Here is a 19419-nt window from a genome sequence, read left to right on the forward strand (position 1 = left end):
CCACAAAAAATAAAACAATGGACAATACCCTTTAAAAAAGCACTAAATCTAATTCCAAATATGAATGCATGACTACATGTTGTGGAAATGAAACACCTTCCAAGTTTCAAGAAAATAGGTCAAAATTGAATTGAAAGACATTTTGACAAAATACATTTATTGATGGACAGACGGATTACTGCTATATCATAATATTTCGCGACATAAAACAGACGTTACTTACTTCATCAAATCCCATACTTTGTAATTGTGTTACTTTATCTTCATAATCTTTATCACAATTTGGGCCTGAAACAAAAAGAGATATATTTATTGATACGGTTTATCCTACTCAAGCAAACACCTCCATTAAATAATCATCTGTATTGAGAGACCACCTCGTTAAGAGAGCACCCGTGTTACAAGACCACTTTTAACGTTTCCCTTTGAAGTGATTTCATTGTGAACTGAACCTGTATTAAGAGATCACCTCGTTAAAGGAGCACCTGCTTTTGACCCAAGAAATTTGAAATCTACACTTGTACAAGAGGTGCTGTTTGCGAACACACATAGTGGACTCTTGTGTAAATAGGTCAAATTCAGATTTTGTTAACTCTGCATTATCCAAACTCTAACATGACGGCTGTAGAGCACTAGAGCAGTGGCACTACTGAGGCCACATACAACATCCTTTCCGGTACATCTGTATGCTCGATAGCGCGGGTTAAACTTTTATGAGCAAACATGAACTAAATCGCGATATATCATGAGCCTTCTAGAGTAATGACAAATACATTCCATTTATTGTTATAGAGTCCTTGACCTTGTTTGTGATTTCTTGACAATTCCACTAAGTTCGGTAAATGTTTTACCATGAATACAACTTTTAGAGAGATAACAATCGCTGAGAGACTGATGGATGGAAGGAAAGACAGACAGATGGAATGACAGTAGTAGGATTATAATAATTGCAAGTACAGGACAAGTTTTTACATGTTGATTATATAAAAGTGGTGTATTATACCTCCTGCATATTTATTCGTCCAATGAGAAGCAGTCTTTTTAAAGATATCATTAGCCTCTTTGTACTGTCTGGCTACCACTGCATCCTGTGGATCGTCAGGTTCTGCTGCTGATAGTAACGCCTGGAGGGATAGTAACACTGTCCTCAGTGTCATGGCCGCAGCCCTGTATCAGGGAAACACAGATTACTAGGTAAGGAAGCAGTAAAGAGGAACTCACAAGGATTTGGTTCTGTGGTTCTGTAAAGTATTGGGAGAATATATGTATCATAATGTATCATGACGTCATCACTTTCTGTGCTCTGTTGTTGTCCTGTCAACATAAATAAACAGTTCCCCTGATGAATCTCTAAGGAGGTATAAGTACTAGGGAGGTACTAAGGAGGTATAAGTACTAGGGAGGTACTAAAGAGGTATAAGTACTAGGGAAGTACTAAGGAGGTATAAGTACTAGGGAAGTACCAAGGAGGTATAAGTACTAGGGAGGTATAAGTACTAGGGAGGTACTAAGGAGGTATAAGTACTAGGGAGGTACTAAGGTGGCATAAGTACTAGGGAGGTACTAAGGAGGTATAAGTACTAGGGAGGGACTAAGGAGGTATAAGTACTAGGGAGGTACTGAAGAGGTATAAGTACTAGGGAAGTACTAAGGAGGGATAAGTACTAGGGAGGTACTAAGGAGGTATAAGTCCTAGGGAAGTACTAAGGAGGTAAAAGTACTAGGAAAGTACTAAGGAGGTATAAGTACTAGGGAAGTAATAAGGAGGTAAAAGTACTAGGGAAGTACTAAGGAGGTATAAGTACTAGGGAAGTAATAAGGAGGTAAAAGTACTAGGGAAGTACTAAGGAGGTAAAAGGACTAGGGAAGTACTAAGGAGGTAAAAGTACTAGGGAGGTACTAAGGAGGTATAAGAACTAGGGAGGTACTAAGGAGGTATAAGTACTAGGTAAGTACTAAGGAAGTACTAAGGAGGTAAAAGTACTAGGGAGGGACTAAGGAGGTATAAGTACTAGGGAGGTACTGAAGAGGTATAAGTACTAGGGAAGTACTAAGGGGGTATAAGTACTAGGGAAGTACCAAGGAGGTATAGGTACTAGGGAGGTATAAGTACTAGGGAGGTACTAAGGAGGGATAAGTACTAGGGAGGTACTAAGGAGGTATAAGAACTAGGGAGGTACTAAGGAGGTATAAGTACTAGGTAAGTACTAAGGAAGTACTAAGGAGGTAAAAGTACTAGGGCAGTACTAAGGAGGTATAAGTACTAGGGAAGTACTAAAGAGGTAAAAGTACTAGGGAGGTACTAAGGAGGTATAAGTCCTAGGGAAGTACTAAGGAGGTAAAAGTACTAGGCAAGTACTAAGGAGGTATAAGTACTAGGGAAGTAATAAGGAGGTAAAAGTACTAGGGAAGTACTAAGGAGGTAAAAGTACTAGGGAGGGACTAAGGAGGTATAAGTACTAGGGAGGTACTAAGGGGGTATAAGTACTAGGGAGGTACTAAGGAGGTAAAAGTACTATGGAGGTACTAAGGAGGTATAAGTACTAGGGAAGTACCAAGGCGGTATAAGTACTAGGGAGGTATAAGTACTAGGGAGGAACTAAGGAGGTATAAGTACTAGGGAAGTACTAAGGAAGTACTAAGGAGGTAAAAGTACTAGGGCAGTACTAAGGAGGTATAAGTACTAGGGAAGTACCAAGGAGGAATAAGTACTAGGGAGGTATAAGTACTAGGGAGGAACTAAGGAGGAATAAGGACTAGGGAAGTACTAAGGAGGTAAAAGTACTAGGGAGGGACTAAGGAGGTATAAGTACTAGGGAGGTACTAAAGAGGTATAAGTCCTAGGGAAGTCCTAAGGAGGTATAAGTACTAGGGAAGTACCAAGGAGGTAAAAGTACTAGGGAAGTACTAAGGAGGTATAAGTACTAGGGAAGTACCAAGAAATTCTTTTACCACTTCATATATATATAGATATAAACCACAAAAGGGTGTTTATAAGGATCAACTCAATTAGAAGTATTATTTAGGGTCTAACTAATTCCCTCATACACCTGTTATCCAGAGGTACTGACCAAGTGTATGATAATAATGAATATATCTTTCAAGAAGGAAGTGGAAAGACTTTGGCTAACTGCTGAAAATTACCCCATGTTTTGATCCTACAAAGTATATAGAAAGTTGTTCAACAGGAGGTATGCCCCTATGTATCACTCGGAGTTTCCCAGGAAACCCTTTTGTAATCTGTCAGATGGATTAGGAGTAAACCTACATGAGAAACCCTGAGTCAAGGCATATTTTTCTGCTTTGATACTACCCGTCAGTGTTCTGCCCAGAATGTTTTGAAAGAAGCATGGTATTTCAATACTTCTGTTAAAGCAGCACTCTATGTAAAATCAAAGCAGCATGTTCCCTTTAGATTTACTATGAATATATAGCAGAGAAGATCTAGGATAGTAGCATGGCAAGAAATTATAGGAGCATGGTGCCATGCTGCAAAAACATCTTGGGGAGAACACTGCCTGTATTCAAATGACAAAAATCGCATGTTTACAAACCATTATTTACATGTAAGTACATCACCTTTTTCACCCTTTTCAGACAAAATTTAAAAATAAGGTCACTTTCTAAATGGGAACTCGGAGATATGGCATTACAAAGAGAGACAAAACCCCCGCCTTTTTTGTAATAAAATGCGTGAATATCGTCCGCTGTGCACTATTTGGTGGAAAATTGGCCATTTTTTTTTATATTTTTTTTTATAATTTGTTTATTTTTAAAGACATTTTTATTACATAAATACATAAACACACATACACCCACATACATACAATTCCCATTTGCATGGTTTGTCTCTTGCATCGTCATATCTTTCATCATCATCATCCTCATCGTGACTGAATATCATCATCAGCCTTGTCAATCATCATCAATAGTAATACACCATTATCATCTTAATACATCATCATCATCAACAACATCATCACCAATCTATCATCATCCTAGCATCATCATCATCAACATTCTATTAATCCATCATCATCATCATCATCATTATTCTATCATCATCATCATCATCATCATCATCATCATCATCATCATCATCATCATCACCAACATCATCAACATCATCATACTATCAATCCATCATCATCATTCTATCAATCTATCATCATCATCATCATCATCATATCATCATCATCACCAACATCATCAACATCATCATACTATCAATCCATCATCATCATTCTATCAATCTATCATCATCATCATCATCATCATTCTATCAATCCATCATCATCATTCTATCAATCCATCAAATCCATCATCATTCTATCAATCCATCAAATCCATCATCATTCTATCAATCCATCATCATCATTCTATCAATCTATCATCATCGTCAACATCATCAGTCTATCAATCTATCATCATCAGAAACATCATCCTATCATCATCATCATCATTCTATCAATCTATCAATCTATCATCATCATCATCATCATCATCATCATAATCATCATCAACAGATGCATCCTCAATAATCATCAATACATCAGCCACATGCTACCATTAATATATATATGTTCTTATATATATAAAAATAGATATTGACAACCATACACAAATACTCATCCCACCATATATTCTGATAAACATTCACCTCACACACACAATACAGACAGACTTGTAGAGAGAGAGAGAGAGAGAGAAGAGAATTTGAAGGAATTTAAATAAACACTTTTTAATTTTTGAAAGCCTCCAAAACACACTTTGTTTCAGATGAACATACCATTGATCTTTTAATATATCAAGACAAATTGCTCCCGTCACAGAACTTATGTTAGGATGCCATATTCTGGTCAGAAATTTCACCTGTAACGAGAATACAACAAAACATGGTTACTGTCACCTGTACACCTTATAATGGTATGATTTATCATAAAAACAACAGGGACTCACAGAGATCCCTATAGCCTTATTGAGATATGTTGTATACAAGCTTTTTACCTCAAAAGTAGTCAAGTTTGACCTTTGACCCTGGTAAGGGGTTACTGTGTACAGAGGCTTGAATTTTTGAACTTATTCTGATACAATATAATAGAATGTTTGAAAATCTGATTCTAAATAATAAACTGTATATCTCTGAAGCTACAGAGGTTATAAATGAATTACTGTATAGATCATTGGTCAAATTTCTTTTTGATGAAGAACTCCATGTAAACTATCAACAACAAAAATGAAACACATTTGATGCACGAATTAATTTGGATATGACTGTTATTTTGATAGGGATACAAAAGGTTTTCAAAAGTTTGATAAAGGTCACATAAATGTGGATATCCTTTGTTTAAATGTGAATTTTCCTTTTCTGGATGCCCAAGACTAACTAAATTCCCTTCATCCACATTATAGAAGTTTAAGATGTAGACTTTCTCTGTTTGATATATGTGACATTAAATAAAGATTCTTCTATGTTGTTGTATCTTGTAATGTAAACAATTATCCTAAGTTCCCTTATGTACCTCTTCCCTTCGTTTTATTGTAAAACACCCCAGGATGCCTCAGATCATATCTGGTTGAATTCCCTTTACCAGTACTGATGGAGTAGGTTTAAAAAACAATTCTCTATTGGCTCCTCAGCCACTTTGAGGAAAATACCAGGGTCGAGTTCCCTTGACCTAAGACACTCCATATCAATCTTTGTAGTAAAATCCCCTGACCTAAGGACACTCTAAACAAGCTGAGATTAAAGCCCCTAATCAGTCTTCTAAGAAAAAACATCTTTATTTCCCATTAGGCCTTGTATTGGGGAATGGCTAACCAGTTAGCTTATGCAATGCTCCAGATCAAAGTTAGAATCCACCCAGCAGACTGTACTAGGATGAATTGATGATGGATAACTGGGGGCTGATCATGAGGCCCTTAAAATTTGGGAAGAGACCCTTGATCCCCTGTTTTTGTTTTTTATACCAATTATATGCCTGCATGATGGTTTGAAATTGGATATCAGCAGCAATTTCTAGCAATTTCTCTGCAGAGAATAAAATCTAGAAAATATGCCAAGGGCAAAAAGTATGTACAGAAAAACATTTTAAACTATCACATATATCTGACATTCATACTCATTATGGTCCTCAGAATTTTAAGAGGCCCTCCAACTTTTATCCTTAAAGAGACTTGTGGTCTCTCAATGAAATAAAGTGAGTGTTTAAGCCTGATAGTATAAAGTTATAAACTTTCTTAGGTGATCTTATAAAGGCTCAACTCATTCACCCCTGAAATTTCATAATGAACTATTCCATCCTTTGAATTGGAAGAGTTTACATGTGTTTTCAGGGGTGAATGAGTTAAACCTTCTGGTTGTTTTTTTCAATTACAATCAAATGGGTACCAAATGTTTGGAGGATTAAATACCAACCTTTGGAGGGTTAAATGGGTAGGTTTCTGGTATTTTGATTTCCAGGATAAATGTGCCTCCTTCGTAGGGAGTATCTGGAGGACCAGCAATCTCTCCCTTCAGCTCTGTGTACGAGTCATTTAATAGTTCCACTTTTATACTGCATTTTGCTACCTGTATGAATAAATACATGGTTTAATATGAAACAGGCGGAATATAATTTGTGAGTGATTTTTATGTCCTTTAGGATTAAGTCCAGAAACATTTTGTGTATGTCCCGAAACGTCTTCGGGACTCCTGAAACGACTTGTTCCCGAAACATCTCGCATTCCTTGATGGCACCGAATTCATATAAGACAGATGAAATTATACATGAGCTCTCTAATAAAGACATGTAGCTGATAAGCTGAACTTCTATATTGTTTTAAATAACTGTCCAGACAGAAACCATTGTTAGAACGTTCACTTGCATATGATCATACAATTTTACTCTGCGTACTGAATTTAAGATATCATATAATAAACGTGCTGATAACTAATTAAGGATGAAATAACTAATCAACTATATGTACACCATATTAGCAGCACTAGAAAAGTTAAGAAAGTACAGGCCTGTAAAAGGGGGGGGGGGCGATATCAACTTGTTGTTTGCTACCACTTAGAGACCAATTACTAAATCGAAAAAGTTAGTCTTAAATATTCATAATGCGCTCACCTCTTCACTTTTAACAACCTCTTTGAATTCTCTTTGAATTCGTTGAATTGCTATGTTTGCCATTGATAAGTAATGGTGGAGTAGTGATAGATAGCAGAATACTCCGAGCCAACATAGACCACTTCCGGTTAGAGCGGTATAGCGGAAGTGAAATAATACGCAAAAACGATAGCACTCTTTGGACTTGTCTTACTTATTCAGTGAGTTTGTCTAATTGAGAAGTAATACTTTTATTTGATTCAATACATTAAAGCACATCCTGGTCTATAAATTTGGCGAATCGAAGAAAAATTATAAAGTCTCATATGAGTCATCACCCGATTCTCTGCCTCAGCTGAATGTTTCAAGGGCACTTTGAACTAATACAAGTATTCAAAGCTTTTCTGTGACGTTAGTTATATATTACCCCACATGTCGAACCTAGAGCACGAATGCCTGCAACGCGACCATCGTCAGCTTTAGGGAACTACGCGAGAATGCCAAACATCAAAGTGTTCAGTGGCAGCTCTCATACGGACCTTGCCCAAAAGATTTGTGACCGACTTGGTATAGAACCAGGAAAAGTAGTCACCAAAAAATTCAGCAACGGAGAATGCTGGTGCGATTTTTTTAAAGTTCTATTTTGAGAAATAGTCACTCATGATCAGGAGGCCCAGTACAGGGTTTTTTGCTTTATTTGTTTGTATCCGTTGAATGTTCACTACATAAGCATGACAGTCTGTATATATTGACTTAAATCATTTCTACAGTATAACTTTCAGTAATTATCTTTATTAAAAATATTTAGGCATATTTTTGATACAGTACAACAAAATCCCTAACGCTTTCGATTTATGTTGTCAGTTATTAAAAGTTAAAAGAAGGTTGTATGGTAGCATATCTTATATTTGTCATTCCCAGTTAAAGATATTCAAGGTCATGTTACAGTAACACAACTTGTTAGAAAAAATACATGTTGACAAGTTGTAGTATTTGATTTCATTAACGTGACTTTTTACAAAATTATGTCACAATCTACCAATGATCAGTCTAATTACATTATTTTGCCTCCATTTGCAGTAATGTCCAGATGTGCCATTGTGTTGCTAGGGATAGCCAACATAGATCATAAAAAACCACATAGGAATTCTATAACAATAACTTGGGATTTTCCAGAGGCTGTACTATATTTATAAATTATCATGTCAGACATGTTGTCACGATTTCATGATTTTATAGAAAGTCATTTCAATGAAATTCATTAATACAATGCTTTGCAATCAATTTATGATAATGTTGCATAAGTATTTGTATTTTGTATTGTTTAACCGCCCATCAACAATTTGAGTCATTTAGGGCCAAACAACGACGTAAACATAGACAAACAGAAACAAAATTTAAAATGTGTTAAAGATGTCAATAGCAAACAAATTGGTTGAAGAATATATCACATCTAATTATAGAGATTAATTGAGTGTAAATAATCATATATACCTCGTATATTGATTGCACAGAATGACAGAAAATTAGAGGTCCAATATTTCCATAATCATAAAACAGGATAAAATAGGCTAAATAAAATGGATGCAGGCAGACACTCTACATCTTTATCCATATCTTAATATATTTTAAAGGTATTTAGAAAATATTCTACATTAATTGTCATTTCCTGAGATTTTTTTATGGCCAAATGATTGTATTTTAGTTCAAGATTTTTCCAATGAGTATCAAAATTAATTTCAAAGTCCGTAATCGTTGGCGATGTATTAATATAGTTCGAGATTTCGACAACCCTAAAGCTAAATGAATATTTCCGAAAATATCATGCTTGCAATGTTTTTTCCTGATTTACTGTGCATGTCCTCTTGTTCTAAGTCGAAGATTCCTTTTTTTCACCTTCTGGTCATGTTGGTTGTTCATTATTTTAAAAACATTTATGATGTCGCCTCTCAATCTCCGGTATGCCAGGGTTGGAATCCCTATCCTTTTCAAGCGCTCTCTGTATGGTAACTCTTCCAATCCTGGTAATAGTTTTGTGGCTCTCGTTTGTACCTTTTCTATGCATTCATGATCAATATCCTTTATTTTATGTGGATTCCATACACTGGCTGCATATTCTAGATGAGGTCTTACTAATGCCTTGAAACGTTGTTTGAAAGAAATCCGATCCAAATAAACGAATGATCTCCTAACGAGTCCCAATATGCTGTTTGCTTTATTTACTTCTTCCTGTATATGATCCGAGAAATTAAGTTACTCGTCTACCATCACCCCAGATTTTATCTTCGGTACTCTCATGTTTGTTGAATAAAATAAATAAATAAATCACCACGGCCCTAAATGACCACAGTTGTTGATGGGCCGTTAAACACAAACAAACAAACCATCACCCCTATGTCCTTTTCTTGTGAGATGTTTTCTAGAATATCCTTCCTTCCCGAGATCTCTTCATGTACAGTAGTACTGCCTTCTGCCTCTCCTGTTTATTGCAAGTACTTGACATTTTTGTGGGTGGAATTTAAAGACACTTATCAGACCATATTTGTAATTTGTTCAAATCTTAATCATCTAAATGACTAAATAAGATATCATATTTTGCCTGTTTTCAACTTCACCCCATCCCCTCGATTTTCTTTCTCCTTTGCAGGGGCTACTTGATACAAAAAAGAACACCAACATTTTATACTGAACTAACCTTAGACTTTATATCTGCCAAAAATACCTAAAACATTGTTGTTATGGTCTTTTGAAGCAAAAAGTGGACCACCATTGCTACGAAGCATCTTAAATTTGGAAGCAGGGAATAAAAACTTGTGTTTCCCAGGATTCATATATACAGTTTGAAGTGAGGAACCAGGGGTGTAAACAAATTTTTCAGGATACTAACCTGGGCTATAGGAGACACTAATAATACTCTAGCCCAAAACAAAATTCTGCTAGCCCGACAAATACAAAATGGATTGACTTGACAACATGATCACACAATCTAACATCTCATTCACAGATGAATATAATTTCCTTAAAACAATTATATTATTAACATTTAATAACTGAATGACTTTTAAAAAGGTTATTGTAACTTTTTTTTAACTCTTTTTGAAAATCAGCTTGGATACCAGTTTGAGTCTTAGAAAGCGTCAAAAACAAACAGGGCCGACTTGCCGACTTTTGGGTTGCATTCAGGTATCCCGATCTAATATATTCCAATATTCCATGATTCACGAAAGCACTTGGAGCATTCTAAATGCAGAGCTAAAAATTCAGTTTCAGAGAATAAATAACAATGTATCAAGAATATTATGCCCTTCTTTCACGTGCCCACTGAATTAGTAAAATTACATAACGTATTTTAAAAACTACATGTGGCTTGACGTTGTTTGAGAAAGAAATAACGCAAAAAAGCAATAGTCAGCATTTTAGTTTCGGTCAGGTATGTCTGGACCCCTCAATCTACATGTGCCGAATATTCCTGAGGTATGACCGTTTCAACTGGTTGAACTGGATACGCGAAAGGGGCATTGGAGAGATGAACTTTATTTCTGTACCCCACATGCTTAAATCAAATAAAAGAGAATGATTTGCAACAAAGAGGGCCAATTTGGTGTTTAGTAAGACTTTCAATGCTATTTAGGTTGTGAATAGTGCCTACTGTCACACATGTGAGAGGCAAGCATCATCAATACAATGAATACATTATCCGGCATGAATGACTCCATGTGTTCCGATAAATATAGTGAAAATTACCAGGAATTTATATATAAAAATGTTGAATGGTTCACTCATGATGATAGAATAGAACAGAAATACTTTCTTTTGTTATGACATCCTAAAAAAAGTCACTGGGGCTAAATTTCACTAGCCCAAGCCTAAAAATCTGGTAGCCCGGGGCGTCGGCTAGCAGATTTTTACACCCCTGGGAACACTTGTAATGTTAATTGTTTTGTCAATATCTGTGTGAGTTATACAGACCCTCTTGTCCTTTTGTTTGATTTTGCCACTCATTTTGTTGGCTGTTTTCAGTGTGGAGATTGGCGAGTCTGTGAGAGGGGAGGATGTTTACATCGTGCAGAGCGGCTGTGATGAGGTCAATGACATGCTGATGGAACTCCTCATCATGATCAATGCGTGTAAGATCGCCTCAGCTTGTCGGGTCTCGGCTGTCATCCCATGCTTCCCCTACGCCAGACAGGACAAGAAGGATAAGGTAGTTGTCATCAAAAGTTAAGAAGTTATATGGTTACACATGTTAAAATCTTATGTTTTGTAATGTACCGTAATGAACCGTTTTCTATCACTAAACATTTGTTTTGGTTCAGGATTATGTATCCTTACAACAGCTTAAGTCATGTGATTGTGTCCGAAAATGAGGGGGCCACTCAGGGCAACTTATGTACTATGCCACTGAACATGATAGCATGGCAGTCGACCTTGTCACATTATTCTGATGTCCTCTACACAAAAAGGAAGCAAAACTTCACAATTCTAAAAGATCGGTCATATAGAGACCAGACTGGTAACTGGAGAGCTACGAATACTGTGGCTGGTACATGTGTAGACTTAGGTAAACTATATGTTGTTGTGATGACCACGAAGCTGGTACATGTGTAGACTTAGGTAAACTATATGTTGTTGTGATGACCACGAAGCTGGTACATGTGTAGACTTAGGTAAACTATATGTTGTTGTGATGACCACGAAGCTGGTACATGTGTAGACTTAGGTAAACTATATGTTGTTGTGATGACCACGAAGCTGGTACATGTGTAGACTTAGGTAAACTATATGTTGTTGTGATGACCACGAAGCTGGTACATGTGTAGACTTAGGTAAACTATATGTTGTTGTGATGACCACGAAGCTGGTACATGTGTAGACTTAGGTAAACTATATGTTGTTGTGATGACCACGAAGCTGGTACATGTGTAGACTTAGGTAAACTATATGTTGTTGTGATGACCACGAAGCTGGTACATGTGTAGACTTAGGTAAACTATATGTTGTTGTGATGACCACGAAGCTGGTACATGTGTAGACTTAGGTAAACTATATGTTGTTGTGATGACCACGAAGCTGGTACATGTGTAGACTTAGGTAAACTATATGTTGTTGTGATGACCACGAAGCTGGTACATGTGTAGACTTAGGTAAACTATATGTTGTTGTGATGACCACGAAGCTGGTACATGTGTAGACTTAGGTAAACTATATGTTGTTGTGATGACCACGAAGCTGGTACATGTGTAGACTTAGGTAAACTATATGTTGTTGTGATGACCACGAAGCTGGTACATGTGTAGACTTAGGTAAACTATATGTTGTTGTGATGACCACGAAGCTGGTACATGTGTAGACTTAGGTAAACTATATGTTGTTGTGATGACCACGAAGCTGGTACATGTGTAGACTTAGGTAAACTATATGTTGTTGTGATGACCACGAAGCTGGTACATGTGTAGACTTAGGTAAACTATATGTTGTTGTGATGACCACGAAGCTGGTACATGTGTAGACTTAGGTAAACTATATGTTGTTGTGATGACCACGAAGCTGGTACATGTGTAGACTTAGGTAAACTATATGTTGTTGTGATGACCACGAAGCTGGTACATGTGTAGACTTAGGTAAACTATATGTTGTTGTGATGACCACGAAGCTGGTACATGTGTAGACTTAGGTAAACTATATGTTGTTGTGATGACCACGAAGCTGGTACATGTGTAGACTTAGGTAAACTATATGTTGTTGTGATGACCACGAAGCTGGTACATGTGTAGACTTAGGTAAACTATATGTTGTTGTGATGACCACGAAGCTGGTACATGTGTAGACTTAGGTAAACTATATGTTGTTGTGATGACCACGAAGCTGGTACATGTGTAGACTTAGGTAAACTATATGTTGTTGTGATGACCACGAAGCTGGTACATGTGTAGACTTAGGTAAACTATATGTTGTTGTGATGACCACGAAGCTGGTACATGTGTAGACTTAGGTAAACTATATGTTGTTGTGATGACCACGAAGCTGGTACATGTGTAGACTTAGGTAAACTATATGTTGTTGTGATGACCACGAAGCTGGTACATGTGTAGACTTAGGTAAACTATATGTTGTTGTGATGACCACGAAGCTGGTACATGTGTAGACTTAGGTAAACTATATGTTGTTGTGATGACCACGAAGCTGGTACATGTGTAGACTTAGGTAAACTATATGTTGTTGTGATGACCACGAAGCTGGTACATGTGTAGACTTAGGTAAACTATATGTTGTTGTGATGACCACGAAGCTGGTACATGTGTAGACTTAGGTAAACTATATGTTGTTGTGATGACCACGAAGCTGGTACATGTGTAGACTTAGGTAAACTATATGTTGTTGTGATGACCACGAAGCTGGTACATGTGTAGACTTAGGTAAACTATATGTTGTTGTGATGACCACGAAGCTGGTACATGTGTAGACTTAGGTAAACTATATGTTGTTGTGATGACCACGAAGCTGGTACATGTGTAGACTTAGGTAAACTATATGTTGTTGTGATGACCACGAAGCTGGTACATGTGTAGACTTAGGTAAACTATATGTTGTTGTGATGACCACGAAGCTGGTACATGTGTAGACTTAGGTAAACTATATGTTGTTGTGATGACCACGAAGCTGGTACATGTGTAGACTTAGGTAAACTATATGTTGTTGTGATGACCACGAAGCTGGTACATGTGTAGACTTAGGTAAACTATATGTTGTTGTGATGACCACGAAGCTGGTACATGTGTAGACTTAGGTAAACTATATGTTGTTGTGATGACCACGAAGCTGGTACATGTGTAGACTTAGGTAAACTATATGTTGTTGTGATGACCACGAAGCTGGTACATGTGTAGACTTAGGTAAACTATATGTTGTTGTGATGACCACGAAGCTGGTACATGTGTAGACTTAGGTAAACTATATGTTGTTGTGATGACCACGAAGCTGGTACATGTGTAGACTTAGGTAAACTATATGTTGTTGTGATGACCACGAAGCTGGTACATGTGTAGACTTAGGTAAACTATATGTTGTTGTGATGACCACGAAGCTGGTACATGTGTAGACTTAGGTAAACTATATGTTGTTGTGATGACCACGAAGCTGGTACATGTGTAGACTTAGGTAAACTATATGTTGTTGTGATGACCACGAAGCTGGTACATGTGTAGACTTAGGTAAACTATATGTTGTTGTGATGACCACGAAGCTGGTACATGTGTAGACTTAGGTAAACTATATGTTGTTGTGATGACCACGAAGCTGGTACATGTGTAGACTTAGGTAAACTATATGTTGTTGTGATGACCACGAAGCTGGTACATGTGTAGACTTAGGTAAACTATATGTTGTTGTGATGACCACGAAGCTGGTACATGTGTAGACTTAGGTAAACTATATGTTGTTGTGATGACCACGAAGCTGGTACATGTGTAGACTTAGGTAAACTATATGTTGTTGTGATGACCACGAAGCTGGTACATGTGTAGACTTAGGTAAACTATATGTTGTTGTGATGACCACGAAGCTGGTACATGTGTAGACTTAGGTAAACTATATGTTGTTGTGATGACCACGAAGCTGGTACATGTGTAGACTTAGGTAAACTATATGTTGTTGTGATGACCACGAAGCTGGTACATGTGTAGACTTAGGTAAACTATATGTTGTTGTGATGACCACGAAGCTGGTACATGTGTAGACTTAGGTAAACTATATGTTGTTGTGATGACCACGAAGCTGGTACATGTGTAGACTTAGGTAAACTATATGTTGTTGTGATGACCACGAAGCTGGTACATGTGTAGACTTAGGTAAACTATATGTTGTTGTGATGACCACGAAGCTGGTACATGTGTAGACTTAGGTAAACTATATGTTGTTGTGATGACCACGAAGCTGGTACATGTGTAGACTTAGGTAAACTATATGTTGTTGTGATGACCACGAAGCTGGTACATGTGTAGACTTAGGTAAACTATATGTTGTTGTGATGACCACGAAGCTGGTACATGTGTAGACTTAGGTAAACTATATGTTGTTGTGATGACCACGAAGCTGGTACATGTGTAGACTTAGGTAAACTATATGTTGTTGTGATGACCACGAAGCTGGTACATGTGTAGACTTAGGTAAACTATATGTTGTTGTGATGACCACGAAGCTGGTACATGTGTAGACTTAGGTAAACTATATGTTGTTGTGATGACCACGAAGCTGGTACATGTGTAGACTTAGGTAAACTATATGTTGTTGTGATGACCACGAAGCTGGTACATGTGTAGACTTAGGTAAACTATATGTTGTTGTGATGACCACGAAGCTGGTACATGTGTAGACTTAGGTAAACTATATGTTGTTGTGATGACCACGAAGCTGGTACATGTGTAGACTTAGGTAAACTATATGTTGTTGTGATGACCACGAAGCTGGTACATGTGTAGACTTAGGTAAACTATATGTTGTTGTGATGACCACGAAGCTGGTACATGTGTAGACTTAGGTAAACTATATGTTGTTGTGATGACCACGAAGCTGGTACATGTGTAGACTTAGGTAAACTATATGTTGTTGTGATGACCACGAAGCTGGTACATGTGTAGACTTAGGTAAACTATATGTTGTTGTGATGACCACGAAGCTGGTACATGTGTAGACTTAGGTAAACTATATGTTGTTGTGATGACCACGAAGCTGGTACATGTGTAGACTTAGGTAAACTATATGTTGTTGTGATGACCACGAAGCTGGTACATGTGTAGACTTAGGTAAACTATATGTTGTTGTGATGACCACGAAGCTGGTACATGTGTAGACTTAGGTAAACTATATGTTGTTGTGATGACCACGAAGCTGGTACATGTGTAGACTTAGGTAAACTATATGTTGTTGTGATGACCACGAAGCTGGTACATGTGTAGACTTAGGTAAACTATATGTTGTTGTGATGACCACGAAGCTGGTACATGTGTAGACTTAGGTAAACTATATGTTGTTGTGATGACCACGAAGCTGGTACATGTGTAGACTTAGGTAAACTATATGTTGTTGTGATGACCACGAAGCTGGTACATGTGTAGACTTAGGTAAACTATATGTTGTTGTGATGACCACGAAGCTGGTACATGTGTAGACTTAGGTAAACTATATGTTGTTGTGATGACCACGAAGCTGGTACATGTGTAGACTTAGGTAAACTATATGTTGTTGTGATGACCACGAAGCTGGTACATGTGTAGACTTAGGTAAACTATATGTTGTTGTGATGACCACGAAGCTGGTACATGTGTAGACTTAGGTAAACTATATGTTGTTGTGATGACCACGAAGCTGGTACATGTGTAGACTTAGGTAAACTATATGTTGTTGTGATGACCACGAAGCTGGTACATGTGTAGACTTAGGTAAACTATATGTTGTTGTGATGACCACGAAGCTGGTACATGTGTAGACTTAGGTAAACTATATGTTGTTGTGATGACCACGAAGCTGGTACATGTGTAGACTTAGGTAAACTATATGTTGTTGTGATGACCACGAAGCTGGTACATGTGTAGACTTAGGTAAACTATATGTTGTTGTGATGACCACGAAGCTGGTACATGTGTAGACTTAGGTAAACTATATGTTGTTGTGATGACCACGAAGCTGGTACATGTGGAGACTTAGGTAAACTATATGTTGTTTTGATGACCACAAAGCTATGGTCTTTTCCATATTGATGAGGTCATGGCTCAAATGTTTGAAATGTATACGTACTTCACATTAAAACCATGTACATGCAGTACAGGACTACGGGCATATGTTACACTTATGGTGACCAAACCAGTCAGATGTAGAAATAGTGGCTGTGTCAGATGTACTTTTTGGAATGATATTATTATCACATGTACAGTTCCTTCTATTAAAAAGAAACAGGTTGCTCTGAATATTAAATAAACTACTGTTTCAAAAGTGGAAATTCTTAGCTGTGGTATGGTCTCAGGGCTTTTTCTCGCTATTATGGGAATGGGCCTGTGGCTTTTTCTCGCTATTATGGGAATGGGCCTGTGGCTTTTTCTTGCTATTATGGGAATGGGCCTGTGGCTTTTTCTCGCTATTATGGGAATGGGCCTTTGGCTTTTTCTTGCTATTATGGGAATGGGCCTGTGCCTTTTTCTCGCTATTATGGGAATGGGCCTGTGGCTTTGAACGCTATTATGGGAATGGGCCTGTGGCTTTTTCTCGCTATTATGGGAATGGGCCTTTGGCTTTTTCTTGCTATTATGGGATTGGGCCTGTGCCTTTTTCTCGCTATTATGGGAATGGGCCTGTGGCTTTTTCTCGCTATTATGGGAATGGGCCTTTGGCTTTTTCTTGCTATTATGGGATTGGGCCTGTGCCTTTTTCTCGCTATTATGGGAATGGGCCTGTGGCTTTGAACTCTATTATGGGAATGGGCCTGTGGCTTTTTCTCGCTATTATGGGAATGGGCCTTTGGCTTTTTCTTGCTATTATGGGAATGGGCCTGTTCCTTTTTCTCGCTATTATGGGAATGGGCCTGTGGCTCTGAACGCTATTATGGGAATGGGCCTGTGGCTTTTTCTCGCTATTATGGGAATTGGGCCTGTGGCTTTGGACGCTATTATGGGAATGAGCCTGTGCCTTTGGACGCTATTATGGGAATAGGCCTGTGGCTTTGGACGCTATTTTGGGAATGGGCCTGTGGCTTTGGACGCTATTATGGGAATGGGCCCGTGGCTTTGACCGCTTTTATGGGAATGGGCCTGTGGCTTTGGACGCTATTATGGCAATGGGGTGTGGCTTTGGACGCTATTATGGCAATGGGCCTGTGGCTTTTGACGCTATTATGGGAATGGGCCTGTGGCTTTGAACGCTTTTATGGGAATGGGCCTGTGGCTTTGGATGCTATTATGGGAATGGGCCTGTGGCTTTGGACGTTATTATGGGAATGGGCCTGTGGCTTTGGACGCTTTTATGGGAATGGGCCTGTGGCTTTGGATGCTATTATGGGAATGGGCCTGTGGCTTTGGACGCTTTTATGGGAATGGGCCTGTGGCTTTGGACGCTATTATGGGAATGGGCCTGTGGCTTTGGACGCTATTATGGCAATGGGTTGTGGCTTTGGACGCTATTATGGCAATGGGCCTGTGGCTTTTGACGCTATTATGGGAATGGGCCTGTGGCTTTGGACGCTATTATGGGAATGGGCCTGTGGCTTTGGACGCTATTATGGGAATGGGCCTGTGGCTTTGGACGCTATTATGGGAATGGGCCTGTGGCTTTGGACGCTATTATGGGAATGGGCCTGTGGCTTTGGAATTAGGAGAAAGAATGAACTGTTGTAAACCAAATTCAGAATTTAGGAATTAACATTGTCATCTGAATACAAGCTGATAATTAGAAGGAAAGAAACCCTTTACATTGGGAAATTGTATTGAGATTTTGGGAAATAATAGTATGCTTTCCATTGGGAATTCAGCCCAGAGTGGCTTCAGAAAACAATCTGAATCAAAATATAATACAGTATAATAGTAATACAGTATAATAGTATATACAAGGATCTGTATATAGATTATATATGTGAATGTTATACAATGATCTGTATATAGATTATATATGTGAATGTTATACAACAATCTGTATATAGATTATATATGTGAATGTTATACAATGATCTGTATATAGATTATATATGTGAATGTTATACAATGATCTGTATATAGATTATATATGTGAATGTTATACAATGATCTGTATATAGATTATATATGTGAATGTTATACAATGATCTGTATATAGATTATATATGTGAATGTTATACAATGATCTGTATATAGATTATATATGTGAATGTTATACAATGATCTGTATATAGATTATATATGTGAATGTTATACAATGATCTGTATATAGATTATATATGTGAATGTTATACAATGATCTGTATATAGATTATATATGTGAATGTTATACAATGATCTGTATATAGATTATATATGTGAATGTTATACAATGATCTGTATATAGATTATATATGTGAATGTTATACAATGATCTGTATATAGATTATATATGTGAATGTTATACAATGATCTGTATATAGATTATATATGTGAATGTTATACAATGATCTGTATATAGATTATATATGTGAATGTTATACAATGATCTGTATATAGATTATATATGTGAATGTTATACAATGATCTGTATATAGATTATATATGTGAATGTTATACAATGATCTGTATATAGATTATATATGTGAATGTTATACAATGATCTGTATATA

General features: G+C 37.4%; 2 protein-coding genes across 3 annotated transcripts in view; one reads left to right on the forward strand and one right to left on the reverse strand.

Moving 5' to 3' along the window:
* LOC110445276 (ubiquitin-conjugating enzyme E2-22 kDa-like) overlaps positions 1 to 7404 on the reverse strand; it is an 8319-nt gene extending 915 nt beyond the window's left edge. The window contains exons 1-5 of the mRNA XM_021489799.1: positions 7113 to 7404; positions 6419 to 6571; positions 4790 to 4872; positions 1004 to 1167; positions 224 to 288 (exon numbers count right to left, since the gene is read on the reverse strand). Of these exons, the coding sequence (XP_021345474.1) occupies positions 224 to 288; positions 1004 to 1167; positions 4790 to 4872; positions 6419 to 6571; positions 7113 to 7175 (528 nt within the window). The 5' untranslated portion in view covers positions 7176 to 7404. The remainder of the gene's footprint in view (positions 1 to 223; positions 289 to 1003; positions 1168 to 4789; positions 4873 to 6418; positions 6572 to 7112) is intronic.
* An 82-nt stretch (positions 7405 to 7486) lies between these two features.
* Positions 7487 to 19419, forward strand: part of LOC110445275 (ribose-phosphate pyrophosphokinase 1) — a 24110-nt gene continuing 12177 nt past the window's right edge. Inside the window, exons 1-2 of one of the 2 annotated variants that reach the window (XM_021489798.1) lie at positions 7487 to 7710; positions 11112 to 11295. In XM_021489798.1, coding sequence (XP_021345473.1) covers positions 7544 to 7710; positions 11112 to 11295 — 351 coding nt within the window. In that variant the 5' untranslated portion in view covers positions 7487 to 7543. The remainder of the gene's footprint in view (positions 7711 to 11111; positions 11296 to 19419) is intronic. The other variant, XM_021489797.1, reaches the window with a different exon arrangement.

This window comes from Mizuhopecten yessoensis, unplaced genomic scaffold (genome assembly GCF_002113885.1).
Source record: "Mizuhopecten yessoensis strain PY_sf001 unplaced genomic scaffold, ASM211388v2 scaffold2159, whole genome shotgun sequence".
Lineage (NCBI taxonomy): Eukaryota > Metazoa > Mollusca > Bivalvia > Pectinida > Pectinidae > Mizuhopecten > Mizuhopecten yessoensis.